At 36.2% G+C, this 19,828-nt stretch overlaps 1 protein-coding gene across 9 annotated transcripts in view; it reads right to left on the bottom strand.

Annotated features, from left to right (window-relative positions):
- EZH2 (enhancer of zeste 2 polycomb repressive complex 2 subunit) overlaps positions 1 to 19,828 on the bottom strand; it is a 65,854-nt gene that overhangs the window by 36,307 nt on the left and 9,719 nt on the right. For 3 of the 9 annotated variants that reach the window (XM_045565105.1, XM_045565106.1, XM_045565108.1), the window contains exons 2-3: positions 1,765 to 1,888; positions 1,081 to 1,182 (exon numbers count right to left, since the gene is read on the bottom strand). In XM_045565105.1, coding sequence (XP_045421061.1) covers positions 1,081 to 1,182; positions 1,765 to 1,881 — 219 coding nt within the window. In that variant the 5' untranslated portion in view covers positions 1,882 to 1,888. Of the gene's footprint in view, positions 1 to 1,053; positions 1,183 to 1,764; positions 1,889 to 6,718; positions 6,810 to 19,828 lie in introns of those variants that run through there. The other 6 variants (XM_045565104.1, XM_045565107.1, XM_045565100.1 and 3 more) reach the window with 4 other exon arrangements.

Genomic DNA, 19,828 nt, shown 5'->3' with positions numbered 1-19,828 from the left:
AATCAGAGCTATAAAGAGTTGTCACCTAACAAAATGCATAAATGACTAAGAATCACTCTAAACCATGTGTCAACATCAAGACACCAGAACATCACTGAAATCATCACTGGGATCATGTCTGTAGCTATTCTGGTATCACTGACAAGTCTTTGAAGCCTGTACATCATACAACCTCACCAGGGCTCATACAACTGCAAATTATTGCTTGACTATTCCAATAATGCTATATAAAAGTGGCTACTCATTGAAAAAATTATTTGAGAACAAATTCCATTGTTTAGATGCTCCCCATGTTTAGAAACTCAAACAATCCACTACATAGTGTAATCTTAATTCCAAATCACTGTCTCCCCTCTTTTTGCTTCAACTCCCATTTAAATATCCTATGCCGTGTCTTTCTATACAACATGGGCACTTAAACAGAAATGCCTAAATGGTTCAGCTTCTGCCATTTTTTTCTCATCTTGCTGCAAGCGTGTTTTAATTGGATATTTAATTATAGATTCTACCATAGATTTATTGCCATTCTTTGAAAACAGGAAACTCTTGGAGTAATTAAGATCTACCTCATTCAGAAAATGCTATAGAAAAGGAAATTCCAATCTCTCAACACTGAATTTAAAAATTCTTATGGAGAACAAAACATAAAATAAAAAGAGTTTTCTTAGTCCATGAATATGAAAAAAAAAACACTTCTTACCACATGGCTAATTCATATTGGCGGGGACAAAGGTGAGTCAGAAAGCCTTGTTCTAAATAGTGATCTGATGAGGACATTAAAGAGTATTTGATTTAAAAGTTTTTTTAAATTAGTCTTATAATCTTGGACTCTACCTAACAGTCAAAGCATATTCTAAACACGTAGAACTGTTATAGGAATAGCTAGTACTGTGATCTATATAGGCAGCCATTAATAGTTGCACATTAAAAAGAAATAGCAATATAAAGATGGACATCCTGAGGTCAATAACTTCCTCCCAATACCAACCAAATGTTCCAACAGCAAAAACCAAAATGTGTTGATAATTACTACAACACGTTATGTTAACCAACCTCCCTAGTCCCGCGCAATGAGCTCACAGAAGTCATGATGTGCACAGGCTGTATCCTTCGCTGTTTCCATTCTTGGTTTAAGATTTCCGTTCTTTCCAAAATTTTCTGACGATTGGAACTAAACATACTCTTTAAAAAAATGAGGGAGAGGAGAGGAGAGGAGAAATTGTTCATTGTTAGAAAATGTGAACATCTCTAAAACAGGTTAAAATCTAGTGATTTCTCAAAAATAACAGGAATGTTTTCTAAAATGCATACAGATTTTACACTAGACTGTAGTTTCCCACATTCAAATAATACAAAAACATCATATTTATTATTTTACTGAGAATAGGAAGGGAACAGGAAATTATTTCCATCCTTTCTTTGTTACTTTGTGTACAAAAAGAAAAATCACAATGACTTTAGAAACATAAAATGATGTTATATTTAGACCGAGTCTACACATGCAATATAAAGGTATATAAAAAAGACTGATTTCCAGGTAAGTTGAATAACTATTAGGTTAAAACCTTTCCATTATCATTAATGTGCAGGGTACAATGTTAATTAAGACACATCAAGGACCTAAGCTTCCAAGTCTTCATTTATCTTACTGTAAATATGACCCTGGCTGAAATTGCACTATTTCAAATTAAAACTTATTTAACTTTAGGAGGGAAAAAAGTATCCTCAATTGTATGTACATTTTCACAAAAGATAAAATTGTACCTTTACTTCATCAGCTCGTCTGAACCTCTTGAGCTGTCTCAGCCGCATGTACTCTGATTTTACACGCTTCCGCCAACAAACTGGTCCCTTCTCAGATTTCTTCCCAGTCTGGCCCATGATTATTCTAAAAGCAATGGTTTCATATTAAAATCACTAATCTAACCAGCCTGAATATGATCATCTGTGTTTTAATCCCCAGCAACCTAACAATCAAAAGGAAATAACACATATTACCCTGTCAGTATTTGCAGAAGGGTGCTCATTTGCTCTGTATCATTAAATCCTTAAAACATTTCATTGAAAAGTTTTTATTTAATACAACTTTTAAAAGATATTTTTATTTACAAAAATTCTTCACTCCTAAATAGCAGCCATCTTACAGAAGTGTGATCCCATTACAGGAATAAGTATACTATACCCCAAGCTTGTTTTCACTCAATGAGATCCACATTTGTGGAGGGAAGAAAATGTAAAACATACTCCAAGTTTTTCATCACTAAACTAGCTGTTACAGAAGCAAGGCATAACTGAATAACATAATTGAAAAAGATAAATCCAAAAAGGAAGTAAAATTTACAAATAGCACTAAAAATGGAAAACATTCAGCATGACATATAATAATGTACAAATTAAAGCACTCTCTCCCCATACACTTTTAATCATGCTTCCCAACTTAAACACTGTCATAAAGTCTGTATTTTAACCTCTTGTGCCACCTTTATTCACATGAGGGGTTTCTGCTGGCAAGAGAAAAGACGAATGTAGGAAATGCAAAGTAAATTTTTCTGCCTTATCTTTAGTTGCAGGCTCTAAGAACCAATTATGTTTAAATGTGGGGACAGCCTATAGTTCACCAGATGTCTAATTCATACTGCAGAGTCCCCACCTTAAGTCTAAACAAGCGTCCTTTTCTAAAACATTTTCTTCTAAAAGTATTAAAATCATGATGATTAGAAGGACATTTCTGTCAGGCCACACAAAGCTTTACAGGCCATACTAAGGATTTGTGCTTTATCTGAAGAGCAATGGGAAGCCACAGAGTGTTTTAAGTAAAAGGGGAAAGGGGTGATACACATTTTGAAAAGACGAAGCTGACAGCAGTACAAGAACAGGAGAGGTGCAGGGGTGGAGAGTAAAGAACTGCGCAGCCAGGTTAGATGCCACCACAATACCATCCCTAGACAAGAGCCTCTTAGACCATGGGGGTTGGGGGAGTGAAAGAAATAAATGAATTCTACAGTTACTTAGGAGATAACTTCTACCAAGTGATAATTTAAATATGGAAAGTGAGGGAAAAGGTGACTTTCTGGCTTGAATAACTGAGTAGGGCTTTATCTTCCTGTTTACATAACACCCTCAGGCAGAGAAAACTGCCTAAGGAGAAGATTTACAGGAAGAAAAAGAGTCCTGAGGCCAGGGGGTAACCTTCTACAGGAATACTCAACCACCAGGTGACGGAGAAAGCAGATGGTAGTTTATTCAGAGCTGAAAGATGGGCAAAAAAATCCCTATTCTCAAGCATGTAATAAATATTATGAACCAGGCAGTGTATACCAAGTTGAATAAAATGAATATACAAACATGAATAAATCCTTGCCCTTATAGAGCTGATGTTACCTAAGAAGGAAGAAAAAATACATTTCAGTATGAGATATACAATCATCCCTCAGTATTTGCAAAGGACTGGTTCCAGGACTCTCATTCAGATACCAAAATCCAGGGATGCTCAATTCCCTGATATAAAATGATGCAGTATTCCACATCTCCTGTATACTTTAAATCATCTGTAGATTACTTATGATATCTAATGCAATGTAACTGCTGTGTAAATAGTTGTTGTATTGTTTAGGGAATAATGACAAGGGGGAAAGTCTGCACGTGGTCAGTCGAGACACAACCATCCTTTTTTTTCCTGAATATTTTTGATCTTTGGTTGGTTGAATCCATGGATTTGGAATTCACAGATATGGTGGGGGGGGGCTGATTGTATATGCAAAAATATTTTGGAGAGAAGAGAATATTAGGAACTGGGGAAGAATGGCAGGAAAGATGACAACTGAAGTCAACCTTAAAAGGTGAGCTGTGTTTCAAAAGGCAAAGAAAGAACCAAAGGGAATCCAAGCTTTCAACAAGAGAAAGCTGGATGGCAGTGACAGAAGTCTGGCTGGCACACCTTCAACAAGGATGAACCTAGAGGTGAAAGTCACAAATTAAAAGGACTGAGGACACGAGAAGAATGAAGAGATATGAATGCGCAGGAATTTCAGAACTTGAAATAAGGTAAAATGAAATTATCAAGACAGAACTATTCCAAGTAAAAGGGTTCGAAGTGTGACTTTGTCTGTGGGCGGCTACAGCGGAGCAAAGCTGAGACAGTCGTTAGAAACCGGAAGACTAAACTCAAGATGACCCCTTCTCTTTGAGGTAAAGTAGAAATGGTGTTAGGAAGGCAGTGAAGTGGGACCAAAGGACAACAAACTTAGGAAGAAATGGAGCTTTATTTTTAAAAAAATAACTTTGAGGCAACTATTTTCTTCCATATCTGCTAATCAATTAGTAGATGAGCTTAAGTAATCCTATGCAAATTATTTTCAGACCACTTAGCACTTCAAAGGCCTAGGAACTGAAAAGAAAAGGGATTATCTGTAGCCTCAGTAGCTCATAGGCTAATCAAACCAGTCCATCTGCTGCCTCGACAAATTCTTGGTCCTTAGAGGTAGCAACCCTGTGCAATAAAGCCTACCACAGAAACGAGTTTAGTTTTCATGGATGTGCAATGTGGGTATTATTACAATTCATTTTTTAGGATGTACATTTTTATGTCTTGGTAAAGAGATACTACATGAGTTAGCAGTTTATGTTTTAGTACTAGAACCCTCCTTGTCTAATATTCTAGAATACCTTCCATGCTGTCTCTACCATTAATAACAACATTTCTAATAAAGTATATCACGACAAAAATCTGAGTATTCAGACTGTTCTTTGTAAGTATGGGGCTAAACAGACAGATCTATTTTTTTTTAAAAAGATGAAGTTTAAGGCAACAATTAAAAGGATGTTTTACGTTAAACAAACTCCCACCCACTATCATAGCATTCACAACATATTAAAATAACATTTTCATGTTTTTCACTCCACTCCACCCCCACTGTAAGTGCTTCAATAGCAAGAACCATCTTTATTCATTTGTAAAATCTATGTGTTTTTTCCTACACGTACATACCTATGATAAAGTTTAATTTATAAATTAGGCACAGTAAGAGATTAACAGTAATAACTAATAAAATAGAGCAATTATAACATTATAATAAAAGTTATGTGACTGTGTTCTCTCTCAAAATATCTTAATATTTTTGGACTACAGTTGGCCGAGGGTAACTAAAACCATTCCAAGCAAAACTACTGATAAAGAGGATTACTATAGACTTAAAAACAAACAAAAGCAAAAAACCAGGTCTATTAACCTACACTGATAATGAGTAACTTTTATCAGCACATCATTTGAAAAGTTTACCTAGAGGTATGAAAAGGAAGGGTGGACTATCCCCACTTGAGCCAGAAAAATGAGGAAATGTCTGCTCTTACCAAGAAACCCCCAAGAAGAGATGAATCTCGGGGACCAACCAGAAATCCTGAGCATAAAACCCAGAGCTTCTGAGACTTCCTGTTAAGGAAGCTGATATTGCCTTAAAGTCCTTATCCATACATCTAGATCATAGTTTGGTTACAAACACCAAATATGCATGCAACACACCCAGCTCTACCTACACCTGGCATAGAGTGAGCCTTCAGATATTAACTCCCCTTGCCTCCCTCCCACAACAAATGACAGATTCAAATCAGGTCTTCTGATTCCCTTGTCAGTGATCTTTCCATAATACTGGAACCAAGTACAGTATTAAAATACAATTCCAAATATTCATATTTAATATATTTGCAGAAGGGAAACTTTATTAAAATTACTTGCTATTAATACTAAATGGATGAGGACCTTGTGAATACATCTGGTTTTTAAATTTTTCTTTCAAAACATATGTTTAGTTTCATAGGTGAAAGAAATCACACTAATATGAATTTTATCCAGGATATGAAAATAGCTTCTCTTATTCAAAAAAAAAAAAAAATTATAACTCTAGTCTTTAAAACAAGATTCCACATGTATACAGTAAAACCAAAACAACATCTATTCTTTAATGCAAAAGCCAAAGCAGAATATGGCAGGGGACTATCAAAGTCTTAACAGAATATAGTAACACCTTATAAAATTACATTTATATAGGTTAAGTAAAATAAAGGAAAATTACATTGTGCAGAGAGTCTATTTTATGAATCAAACCAAACTCACAAATACCCTGAACACCATGCCCTTATAATCTTACTTTGTCCCATTGGAGTAGACACTATGTTGTTTCTGCCACCCAGCATCAATTCACCTTTTGTGGGAACTTCACACTTCTTCTCTGAGAACTCAAGTATATCAGAGGAAGCTGACTCAAGTTGCTTGTGACCCTGGCCTGACCAAGGTACCACACCTCCCTGGAGACAATGACCGGTACAGGGTTGGATACATGACCAGAATCAGTCCAGTCACAGTGAAAATCTCAGAAGGTTTCCTTGCAATACTAGGACAAGAATGCTCACTCTTCTTCCCTTAGACTTAAACCTGGAAAATTTTGTCCAAGGACTTGCTGGAAGCCATCTTACAACCATAAAAAAAAAAAAAAAAAGACCCCGCAAAGAAGAAAGTCAGCAACAACAAAAAACCAAAACTCAAAGCCAAAAATGGGCCCTCGTCACATCACTTGAGCCCTAAATCAGGTATAACTTGCCAAATCAATTCCAGAAGTTTTCTGTTACGGAGCCAAGAAATCTCCCCAACTTTTTCTTCTTAAACCTGTCTGGATTAGGTTTTCTGCCACATGAAATATAGAAGGCATCTGAAATACATACTTACCACTGAGACTATAAATACAGCCGTCCCTTGGTATCCATGGGGGACGGGTTCCAAGATCCCCTCGCAGACACCAAAATCCATGGATGTTCAAGTCCCTGATATAAAATGGCATAGTCTTTGAATATAACCCATGAATATCCTCCCATATACTTTAAATCATCTCTAGATCACTTATAATACCTAATACAACATAACTGTTATGTAAATAGTTGTTATACTATATTGTTTAGGGAACAATGACAAGGAAACAAAGTATGTACATGTCCAGTACAGACTCTTTTGGTTTTTTTCCAAATACTTTTGATCCACAGTTGGTTGAACCCACAAATGTGGAATCCCACAGATACAGAAGACCAACTGTACAAGAAATGTCTGAATTAATGGAAGATGGGTTCTCATAGCTTATTTCATTATCATCAAAAGCATCACCAGAAAGAGGAGGGCTGCCTCCAACCTCTCAGGTTTACAGAGGCCCCCAGGGAATGTCCAAGACACAAGCCCAAGGAATCAGCATTCATTCACGTGCAACCCTACCCCACCTGTGAAAGGCCATTACAAAAGACATTCCTGCCCCTCCTTACTCAGCTTTCAATGACTGAAGAATCCAAAAATAAATAAATAAAAAGGAACCCAGGCACCACCAGTGTTCTTGATGCCTTTCTTCTTCCTAAAGGATCTGCTTAATCAGCGGAATAGCCATCTATTTGGCCTGGCCAAATAGATGTTCCTGTTTCTACTTGTGTGAAGAAAACAAAATAAACAACATGTACTACTTATCCTTCCTAACTAAATTAATAGCATTAACTTTGACTCTTAACTGAACACCAGGCTAAATAAAATCAAACCCGAACCCAACAAAATGTCAGTAATATGATTACAACATTCTTGATGTCCTTTCCTTAAGAAATGTTTACTTCACAGCAAGATTGCCATAAAATTGCCTATTACGAAAAATCTCCAGTTTCAATAGTGCTTTTATATTTAAATGCTTTGAAGGCAGCTGTTAGTCTCATTTAACAATTTCAATTAAGTTAAAGTCCATTGTTTCGATACACTGAATAGTAAATTAATGGTAAATAAGATTTTGCAGGTAAGGATAAGGAAAACAATATAAAGAGAACTTAGACATATTGATGTTAAACTATTGGTAAGTGATAAAAATTACCTAAGAAAAGCAGATCTTATGGCTGAGGAGAAATACAGAAAACATGGACCCTGTGAAAAAACATGAGAGAGGAATCCAAGAGAAGGAGGTGCACAGTGCTATGCACTGGATACTAGGATCAGGATTCAAGAAAGACAAGATCAAAGATGATAAATAGGTTTCATCTCATATAACCACTTTAAGGGTTATTTCTAAAGGATTCGCAGGCCAGGCGATGTCCTAGCGTAGCAGGAAAGAGTGTTATCACGATTAACAAGGCCTGCTATGGATGCCAGGCAAAGAGGGGGCAGCAGCACTCTCCATTCCAAACTAAGTTCAAACAATAAGCTCAATTAATAAGGCAGCATTTAGTCTAAGTCCTATAAACAGTCTTAAACAAAAGGCAAACGCTTGGACTCCAAAGCCAGACTACCTGGGTTCATATCCCAGTTCTCCCACTTCCCAGCTGTGTGTGAACACGGGCAATTAACATCTCTGTCCCTCACTCTCCTCACAAAAAAGAGGTTAATTCAAGAGTACCTCATGGAGTCGTCACCAGAAATAAATTTGTGTAAGGTGCATAGACAGTGCCAGGGAGACAATAAGTACTGGCTATCAACTAAAAAAACTGCAGATGAGTGAGATCAGGAATTACAACATTCATGAAAAAGTTAAGTTAGACAACAACCTGATGTAAAGACAATCATTTTTTAAAATGATAAACTATACAAATAAAAACAAAACAGGCTATCAGTGGATCTCAGGATGGAATGCGGACTCTACAATGAGTCTAACTATATTACAATCTTATGACAGCCTCATGAAAGGCGAAGAGGGTTGAGGGGAGGAGCTAGCCTACATAACTCTGGACAATCTGTTTTGACTAGATACCGGAAGGATAACAACAAAAAGCACTGTACGTAAACACTATGCTAGCTGGTAAATTTGTTTCTCACAAGGTACTATTATAGTTTGTAATTCTGAAAGGACTCTACGTGTATACTAGAGTTGAACAAGCAAATAAATCATATATAATTGAGCAAGGTTTCTCAATGTCAGAAAAAGTAGTTACAAATAAGCAAGGAGTGGTGATGAATTAGAGTCACAGATACAGTATAAACTCATATTTATTTTAAAATATATGCAGTAAAATAAGGAAACATATATATGTACCCAAATGTGGATTAGCTGACATACGTGTATTTCCAAGCTCTGTCCAACAGAGTGTCTAGAAGCAGTAACACCTCAGGAGCGATAAGCATACAGGGCACCCATAACCTTTGTTTCTAAATACCATCCTCCAATACAAGGAAGCAGGGCTCTGTAGAAATGGTTAATTCTAGGGCTGAGACAGGGAAAATACAAGACAAGCCTGTAGCAGAAAGGTAATGCTCAAAAGATGAAAGGTCAGGGATATGTCAAAGATAGGAACCAAAATGATGGAATTTCCAATGGCCAAAGCTGTAAATTTGAACAGCAAAATAAATCATAACAGTATTATACTTAATAAAATATCTGTGAGTCTATGATATAAGTAAGTGACTACATACATAAATACATACATAAAGGAGAAGGGACCTTCCTTATAGAGAATTCCAACTAATATATGTATATACTGCCCCACTGTAGGAGGCAGAATTCAATTCCCTTCCCCTTGAGTGTGAGCCAGAGTAAGTGACTCACTCTCAAAGAAGAAAGTCTGAAAAGGGAAATAGTAATGTTTCAGAGGAGAAACCTGGAAAACACCACCATAACCAAGTGATCATGGTTAACATCACCAGTGACAAGTCATGTTGCTATGATGTACACCCTTGCATGATGTAATGGGAAGTGCATTTCACTGCGGTCTCCTTCCCCCAAACCTCACAACCTATAACCTCAGTCTAATCACAAGAAAACATCTGGTAAACCAAAATCGAAGTACATTCCTACAAAATACCTGATCAATACTCTTTAATACTCTCAATAAGTCATGAAAAACAAACAAAAGAAAAAGGCTGAGAAACAACCACAGATCTGAAGAGGCTAAGGAGACATGAAAACCAAGTGAGATCCTGGATTGGATCCTGAAACAAACAAAAAAGGCATTAGTGGAAAAACTGGTAAAATTCAAATAAAGTCTCAAGTTAATAATGACATACTAATACTGGCTTCTTAGTTTTGACAAAAATACCATGGTTATGTAAGTCTCAAATTATTCCAAAATAAATTTTTTTAAAAAAGAGAATTAGGTTGTAACAACCCAATGTAAAGACATTCATTTTTAAAAATGGCATTCACTTTTAAAAATGATAACCAGAAATACATAAAAAATGTGAAAATGCTATATAAAATGTTAAATAGGAAAAAAACAAAAAAATTCAAACAGATAATTAGAATTATTTTAAAAAGTATGGGGTTGCCCAGGCACGGTGGCTCACGCCTGTAATCCTAGCACTCTGCGAGGCCAAGGCAGGTGGATCGTTTGAGCTCAGGAGTTCGAGACCAGCCTGAGCAAGAGCGAGACCCCCATCTCTACTAAAAACAGAAAGAAATTATATGGACAGCTAAAAATATATAGAAAAAATTAGTCGGGCATGGTGGCGCATGCCTGTAGTCCCAGCTACTTGGGCGGCTGAGGCAGGAGGATTGCTTGAGCCCAGGAGTTTGAGGTTGCTGTGAGCTAGGCTGACGCCACAGCACTCTAGCCTGGGCAACAGAGTGAGACTCTGTCTCAAAAAAAAAAAAAAAAATTATAAAAAAAAAAAAGTATGTGGTTGAAGAAAACAGGTAGTAATTAAGATACCTGGTATTTTTATAAATTTTAACTTCAAAGGAATTTGAGGAAAAAAATTCCCACATATCATGTAACTATTTTAAAACTGGGGTAATTTAAAAGGAAAAAAAACCATCTCCATAGGGGCCTATATAATGATACATCTATTTAAAGAGATACTGCACTTTTAGGCTGCATTAATAGAAATACAGAATCTGAATCAAGGGGGGTAATTGTTCCACTGATTAAACATGTACTGATCAATCAAAAAGATTCTATACAATTCAGGGCCAGTTTAGTTATGTTTAAAGACAAACGTGGCCTCTGTCCCCAGCTGGAAGCACATAACACAGAAAAGAACATTTGAGTTTGCAGTTGAATAAAGAGAAGTGTTAATATACATTTAACAAATATTTACTGAGCATCTAATACATGCCAGGCCCTACAATAGAAACTGAAGATTTAGCAATTAACGAACAGACAAAAATCTGTGACCTCATAGAACTTAAAATCTAGTTGGATGGAAACAATCAAAAACAAAGTAAAATGTTTAGCATATAAGATGGTGTTGAGTGCTACAGGAAACAAAACAGGTAAGTGAGGTAAAGCAAGGCTGGCAAACAGAGGAAGCTGTGCTGAAACACCTGGGGGCCTAGCTGTGTTGCGAAGCCAAGGCAATGTGGAGATCCCACCAACCAACAATTCACTAACAGCAAACCCAGTAGTAAAACAGGCAATACTTTTTTTTCTGATAAAGATTTCAAGAATAATTACATTAAATATCCACTGAAGGCAGATTTCAGTAACTCCACAATGCCTCAGTGATCACAGCTTTACAGAATTTTCAACAGGCATCAAAACTGGCATTCAAGGGTTGATAGCTGGCCCTTTTCTGGTTAACTAGTGGGTCTAATCATCCTAAACAAATAAAGACTAAAAGTTATACCATTTTATATAATACGTTTATGCAAATAGCCATTCTCCAAGTTAGTATTATTAAGTCAAATTAAAGAAATTGATTACAAACTGGTCCTGAGGCTATGTCATTCTATGACAAGCTCTAATGTTGGGTATACAGTTTTAACAAAATAGCATCATTAAATATGTGTAGCTAATTTGATGGCCTATATTTAATTTGTAAATTTGTTTTGGTTTTACCACAAGGAGTTTATATCAGTACATTTTTAGAAATCATACTGGTAAAATTAACGTCAAGTCAACCCTGAGATTCCATTCAACACTCAAGTCTGGAAAATCACCGTATGAGGAAAAACTGGAATACTGAAGTATTTCGGGAATTAAGGGCCCTAACTGGGTGGACAGCAGTGGAAATAGAGAAAAAAGATGGCAAGAGACATTCTAAAATTAAAAATCCAGATACAGTCATATGAGGAGAAGGAAAAACAGATCAAAAGATAATGGAGTCCTAAATGAGCCACTACTATGACAGAGAATTTGGAAATTATAATACAGACTAAGACATTAATTGTTTGTGTAGTAGCTAGTTAGCATAGAAAAACAAGGCAGAAAATTCAAAGGAAGAAAACCATAATGTCATTCTTGAGTATTCTGGTCTCATGACTTGTTTAGTTTTTATGTGTTATAGCTATCAATATTTAACATGATAGAAATGAAAAACAACAAATTTTTACAATTTACTTTTTCATTGTATTAAAAATAGTTTAATAGCATGCTTATTACAGTCATCTCTAGGCTATCGACATGAGATTGGTTCCAGGAATTCCATGAATACCAAAGTCCATGGATTTTCAAGTCCCTTATATAAAATGGCATATTTGCATAAAGCCTACTAAGCACATCCTCCTGTACGCTGTAAATCATCTCTATATTACTTATAACACCTCATGCAATGTAAGTAAATAGCTGTTAGACTGTATTATTTATATTTTTTATTGTTGTATTGTTATTTTATTGGGTTTTTTCCGTGAATATTTTTGATGCAAGATTGTTGAATTTGCAGATGCGGAACCTGCAGATATGGAGGGCCAACTGTCATGTTAATATAAATAACACATTTTATTTTTAAAAATAATTTTCCTTTTAAAAAGTAGTGAGTGGCATTGTTTTACATTTTTGCCAATTTCTTTAATATCTAACAGAAGACAGCTGGATTCTCATATCTGCTTCTACATCCTATTTATGCTAATATGTTGTTTTGGTATGCAGAAAACTCTATGTCAAACAGATATTTATCCAGAAAAGGGAAGAATGTTTGAATAGCCTTTTGAGGTAGTTGTAGATCTCATGCTTTGATATTACACCAAAACTGTTCTATGAAAAAAGTGGCTAGTTCAGCTTACAATTCAATCTCATACGTGCTTTTCTTAAAGACAACCACCATACTTCATTAAACAGTGGTAGTTTCTTACAAGATTAGATGCAACATGGAATCTGAAATTGTACCAATGAACTTTTCCTATTCTGCTACATTAGCATTCACTGGTCTATTCACTTTTAAGGAATCTTTAATCCATGCATGATGTTATAACATCATCATTCCTCATTGGAAAAATCAGTCCACTGCAGATTTTCCAGAAATTGACATATTTCAAAAAATCATATTTGTTAAACCCACTAATCTCATCAGAAAAATCTTTAAGTACTTGGAAACTGTCAGGCTCACAGTTACAGATACAAGTTCTCCAAAAATTCTAACTTTTGCTTGAAAGCTCAAATGTTCTCATTGCCAACAAGTATGGTCAGTTGTTTCCCTTGGAGTGGTAGGTTCACTTCATTAATCTTAGAAAATGTCTACCAAATACCCAAGACTAAAAAACCATGGTTTTTCATCCCCTCTTTTAAGTAAAAGTGGAGTTTTCTACTAAAATAGTAGCTACTGTAGTTTGCAACTTAATCACATAAGTGCTTTTTCTTGAAATCCAACTTATTCCAATATGCAACAAAAGCACTTCATGCACATGCCCATCTTGTTGCACAAAATGTTAAAAATGCATGCATTCAAGGATCAAGATTTAATAAAATTAATCATTTTTACTACTTCATCAAGAACATTGTCAGGCCAGGTGGCTCACACCTGTAATCCTAGCACTCTGGGAGGCCGAGGCAGGCAGATCGTTTGAGCTCAGGAGTTCGACACCAGCCTGAGCAAGAGACCCTGAATCTACTAAAAAATAGAAAGAAATTATATGGACAACTAAAAATATATACAGAAAAAATGAGCAGGGCATGGTGGTGCATGCCTGTAGTCCCAGCTACTCGGGAGGCTGAGGCAGGAGGATTGCTTGAGCCCAGGAGATTGAGGTTGCCGTGAGCTAGGCTGACACCACGGCACTCTACTCGGGGCAACAGAGTGAAACTCTCTCTCAAAAAAAAAAAAAAAAATTCTCAAACAAATGTGGCCTTTTTTGTTACAAGTACTAAGGTGCCAACAGCCTTTACCAATCATTGTTTGTGCACCATGGGTACAAATGTCAACAGTTTAAAAAAAAAAAAGAGGCAAATAACATCTTAGTATAATTATGAAAACAGTTTTGACCTCACAGATCCCCTAGGGTCTAGGACCACATTTGGAGAAAAGCTGCCATAAGTACACCCAGATACCGTATCAATCAGAAACCATTAATACCCTGCCTTTTCATTTGCCTAGCAGAGAACCTAGAACAGGCAATATATTCAAATTATATATTTCTAAAAGACTTATAAGAATGAAATTTAGAAATTACCACTCTTGCAACTAAAAAGAAAAGCAAATAAAAATCATGAGGAATATTTAATGAAGGGAACTTTGTCAATCTATAGAATTCAAATGAAAGTCTGTCATACATCTGTGCCAAATTAAGAGACTAATACCTAACAATTTGTTTTAAACAAAATGCTTCTGTTTTCACTCATCTTCTCCTACCCCTACCCATCACCACTGTAAGAACATACCATCAATGGTCTTGGTCACCCTGCTGACCCTCTGCAACACCCTAAAACAACCTCATGCTACCAACCAACTCCCTATATACTCTCACCTTACCCTACACCCATAAAAGAAAGATAAAATAAAAATCTTGTTCCAGGGACCGTTCTGCTTCTTGAATGCCTCTATTGTTTAAAAAAAAGAAGAATGGGCCAGGCGCGGTGGCTCATGCCTGTAATCCTAGCCCTCTGGGAGGCCGAGGCGGGTGGATCGCTCGAGGTCAGGAGTTTGAGACCAGCCTGAGCGAGACCCCATCTCTACTAAAAAATAGAAATAAATTATCTGGACAACTAAAAATATATATAGAGAAAAAATTAGCCAGGCATGGTGGTGCATGCCTGTAGTCCCAGCTACTCGGGAGGCTGAGGCAGTAGGATCTCTCAAGCCCAGGAGTCTGAGGTTGCTGTGAGCTAGGCTGATGCCACGGCACTCACTCTAGCCCAGGCAACAAAGTGAGACTCTGTCTCAAAAAAAAAAAAGAAAAAAGAAGAATGATAAAAACACACAAGCTAATTACTGTGGGACCCAAACATTCCACCCAAATGACTTGCAAAATGCTAAAAGAAATGGCTGTTGGAGGACCTGGGGGAAAGGCAGGAATAGAGGTATTATCAACCAGTCAATAATAACTTATTGAACATTCTGAAAGTGCTAAATCCTGGGAGATCCATCCAAATGTGGAAAATACAACAGGTTTCAGTGCCTGCACTTTAGTGGATTATTTGTACATGCAACTACGGATGAGAAAGTATAATCAACAGCATTTGTGTTGAAGAAATCTTTAGGAAAAAGATATGACAGTGACTAATGATAGGGGAAAATAAGAGAAGAAATAAAGATCATATTTGTAGGCCTGGTTTCAGCAGTACTAAAATGTTAAAAGGCAAAGGAAAATTACAGTAATTTAGCAACAATCTTAGCTGAATGATAGAAAACATTAACTTGATTCTTACAGCAAAAGTGAGTAGATTAGCAGTAATGTATTTTCCACAAAAATCAGATCACTCTTTTCAACAAGAGTAAACTCATGAGTTCAACATGAAGACCACAGACTCCTGCCTTATAGTAAATGTTTTAAAGAATTTGAACAGATAAAACAGATTCACTGAACAGACATCTAAAGGTTAAAGTTTTCCTTGAAAACTATACTAAAAATCAGTTTTATAAGTAAAATCCTCTCATTTTGTTGGGTATGTTCTCAGTTTACTGAGACACTACTGGAGGGAAAATATAACAAAAAATTAAGTACCTGAAATTAAAGCTATGATATACAATTCATTATAACTCAAAGATACGACATGCGATACCTGTTATTTCAACACTCCACTGAATAAACGCAAACAGAATGAAAAGGTAGATAAGTCTAATACCAGATGTTCTTTCTGCTAGTCTATTTTAAATCTTATACCTCACATAAGCAGCAACATCTAATTTAACTTACACAAATCTAACAATCTACATTGACTGACCAATATTTTAAAGAAAGTTCAATTTAGATAAATACAAAGGATCTACCCACCATTCCAGACAATAAGTGTGTGCCTAAGTGAGCATGAGAGAAGTGTCATGAATCTGCTGTTTCTACAACCTGCTCTGCACATCTCTCAAACTGAGAGTATATAGCCGCTCAGAGTGATTCTCGTGTTCAAAGATAAGAATGTTTCACATAGCATTGACCCTAAGCATAAACCAAAAACTTTGTGCTCAACAGAACAATGATCTGTTCTCATTCTAGAGGAAAAATGCGCTGGTCTTGACCAAAAGAGAAGGTATTTGTGATAAGGCATCTATCTTCCTACAAACTTTTCACGGGTAATTCTGTCTGCATACTATTTGTGCCTTGTACACTGGCCTTATATTCTAATCCCCAAATAAGATGCAATTCCTTCAATATTCTGAAGACAGAATCATAAAATGGACTAAGTGGTTCAAACTATTATACTAATCCCAAAGCATTTACAGAACCTCTCAGAATTTCCAGTTATCCTAAACCAAGTAACCGTTATCTAGTGGTTTCAATGAGTTCGATGCATACCACAGACAGCTCTTTCACAGAAGTATGAACACTTGCAAGTGCCATTTCTTTAGTCTCTGGATTACCAACAGAACCCCTCACTGAAGCAGAGACCCTTCAGAAATTCCTTTGGCTCTTCTTGGCCCTGAAGTTCATGATCTTGCTAAGAAAGTAGTAGTTTAAGCATAAGATACAAGTAAAGGAGGTAGGCACAGTTATGAGCTATAAGCCTTTCCATGATTTCCTTATATTTGTTTATCACAAATACAAATATACTGCTGAAGCACTAGAAAACTTCAAACTCTTCAAATATTTACTTAACAATTGATGAGATTTGTCAGTATTCATGCTATGGTTTGAACATGTCCCCTCCAAAATTCAGGTGTTTCCAATGTGACAGTAATAAGAGGTGGAGACTTTAAGAGACTGGTGAGATTAGGTGCCCTTACATAGGGGTGTGACAGAGGGAGTTGTTTCCCCACTTGCCCTTCCACCTTCTGCCACATGAGGACAAGAAGGTCCTCACCAGATGCCAGTGTCTTGATCTCGGATTTCCCAGCCTCCAGAACCATGAGAAATAAATTTCTGTTCTTTATAAATTACTCAATTCTCAGGTATTCTGTTATAGCAGCACAAAACAAATGAAAATAATTTAACCATATATATCTACTAAATTATTTTATTACTATAACATTATTTATCAAAAATAATTAAGCCCAGATAAACTATGTTTTTGAGTCTCCAAAAACCTATGGAAATGCTGTAAAGAAATGACCAACCACAGGGAAACCAGTTATATAATTCCTACAGTTACCTTCAATTTCTTGCAACTTCCAAATTAATACTAAGGTTTTTAGGAGAGAAAAAAGACTTATACCCCTGCACTTATGGGAAAAGAAGTGAGAGGGCTAGGGAGAGTGGCTAACATTAAGGCCCTATAGATTCTAAGGGAGAAAAACATGACTTTCTGTATGGTAGTCTAGATCTAAAAGTTGGTAATTTCACTAGTACAGAATGTCTCTTTCTAGAGGGTAAGGAAGAAAGTATTCAACCCTTTATTTCAATAGCCCTAATGGACAAAGACTGAGGCACCCAATAAAATAGTTTGAAGAAATTCTTTTCTAGAAAATGTGTATAGTACAGCTGGCCAGTTATATACTATTAGTGAATAACAAGCAACACCGGACAAATGGTAAAGAAAAATTATTTCTTTAACTACAAGGATAAATTCTATAAGAAAAACTGGAACTAGTAAGTTTGAACTTCCCAATTTAGAATTGTTTACAAAGCTAGTCAGATACATCATATTCCATTATGGAAAAAGCTTTTAGGTGCTATTACACCCGCAATGCAGAGAAACTGAAGACAAAAGAAGCTGACAATTAGCATTAGGTATTTTGTGAATTGATTAACTGATAAAGAATTTGGGAGAAATATAATAATATAATTACTCAATTAAATGCCAGCTAGGGAGAATCACACATTCACCTGTGATGTTAATGTGAACTTAAGCCCCCTATTTCTCAAACTCTCCAGACAAAGTTCTAAGTGGATAACAGAAATCAAGTGCTCACACAATGCCAGTATTTGAGCTAAAATGGACCCAGAGGCAGTAAATGCCTTTTCCCCCCCCCCCCAAGAAATGGGGTCTTACTGTATGGCCCAGGCTGGTCTCAAACTCCTGGCCTCAAGCAATCGTCTCACCTCTGCCTCCCAAGTAGCTGGGACTACAGGCACAAGCCACCATACTCGGCTCAAAAGCTGGTTCTTTGAGGGACCTTGGTCCTACTAGCTGTGGAAACCTAGCCAAGTTACTTTTTCACCAAGCCTCAATTTCTTCATCTGCAAAATAAAGATATCCTCTCTGCATGCACATGGTAGATACTCAGTAACACAAGTTGTTCCACTATTTATTCATCTCATTCATTTTACAATGATGGTAAGATCCACAAAAGTGACTTGCCAAGGAAATGTAACTAGTGTAATAGCACAGGCTACCATTCTTTGCACAACATCAAGCTGCTGGTGGGAAGTAGCCCTTCAAAAATATCTTCTTTATAGCACAACTTGAGCTCCCTATTTCAGGCAGGCAAATATTGTCCAAAGAGGCAAAATTATTTAAATGGGTAAATGGGACAATAACTCAACACTTTCTTCCTCTATGCCTGTTCAAGCAACATTTCTGCCATCTACAAGTCCTCACTGGTTATTCAGAAGGATATTTCCCAGCCTTTCCTGACACATAAATAATTTTCATGGTAGCATACTCATAGTATCCTTTAGGGAGAGGATTTAATAATATATTTGCCAATTTTGCATGCACTACTAAACAATTTGAACATGACACACTTTAGATCAGAATTTTATGCATAAGGATACTGCAATTTTTTCCTAATTAATGATAGATCGAGCATACTGTTAAAAAATTATAAAGTTCATCTTAATAGAATCTTTTATAATATTCATAAGGGCAGATTCTATTTTTCCCATTTTACAAACAATGCATGGTTATTTACTTTTAAAACAATTAAAATGCATTATTTTCAACAAATTCAAACATAAAATGTTTGGGACCACTAAGCATGAAAAGATGTTCAATGTTCAGTATCGCTACTACAAATCAAAACCACAATGAGATAGCACCTCACACCTATTAAAAAAACCAGAAAACAACAAGTGCTGGCAAAGATATAAAGAAATTGGAAGCACTGTGCATTATTCATGGGATTGTAAAATAGTGCAGCCATTATAAAAAATAATATAGAAGTTCCTCAAAAAGTTAAAAATAGAACTACCATGTGATCCAGCAATCTCACTTCTAGATGTACAGTCATTCCTTAGTATACTCAGGGTATTTGTTCCAGGACTGCCCTTGTATACCCAAATCCACTCACACTCAAGTCGGCCCTCCATCTACATGGGTTTCACATCCCACGAATACTATATTTTGCACCTGCATTTGGTTGAAAAAAAAAATGTGTGTATAAGTGGACCCTCACAGTTCAAACCTGTGTTCTTTGACGGTCAACTGTATATCCAAAAGAATTCAAGGCAGGATGTAGAAGAGATATTTGTATGTCAACATTTACTGCAGCACTATTGACAATAGCCAAGAGACAGAAGCAACCAACCCAATGTCCATCAACAGATGAATGGATGTAAAAGTGTATACAGCCTTAAAAAAAGAAAATCCTGTCACATGCTACAACATAGAGGAACCCTAAGGACATTGTACTAAGTGAAATAAGCCA

This window comes from Lemur catta, chromosome 11, assembly GCF_020740605.2.
Source record: "Lemur catta isolate mLemCat1 chromosome 11, mLemCat1.pri, whole genome shotgun sequence".
In the NCBI taxonomy this organism is placed as follows: Eukaryota; Metazoa; Chordata; class Mammalia; order Primates; family Lemuridae; genus Lemur; species Lemur catta.
Note: the sequence above shows the minus strand (reverse complement) of the source record. Positions and strands in the feature narration are given on the sequence as shown.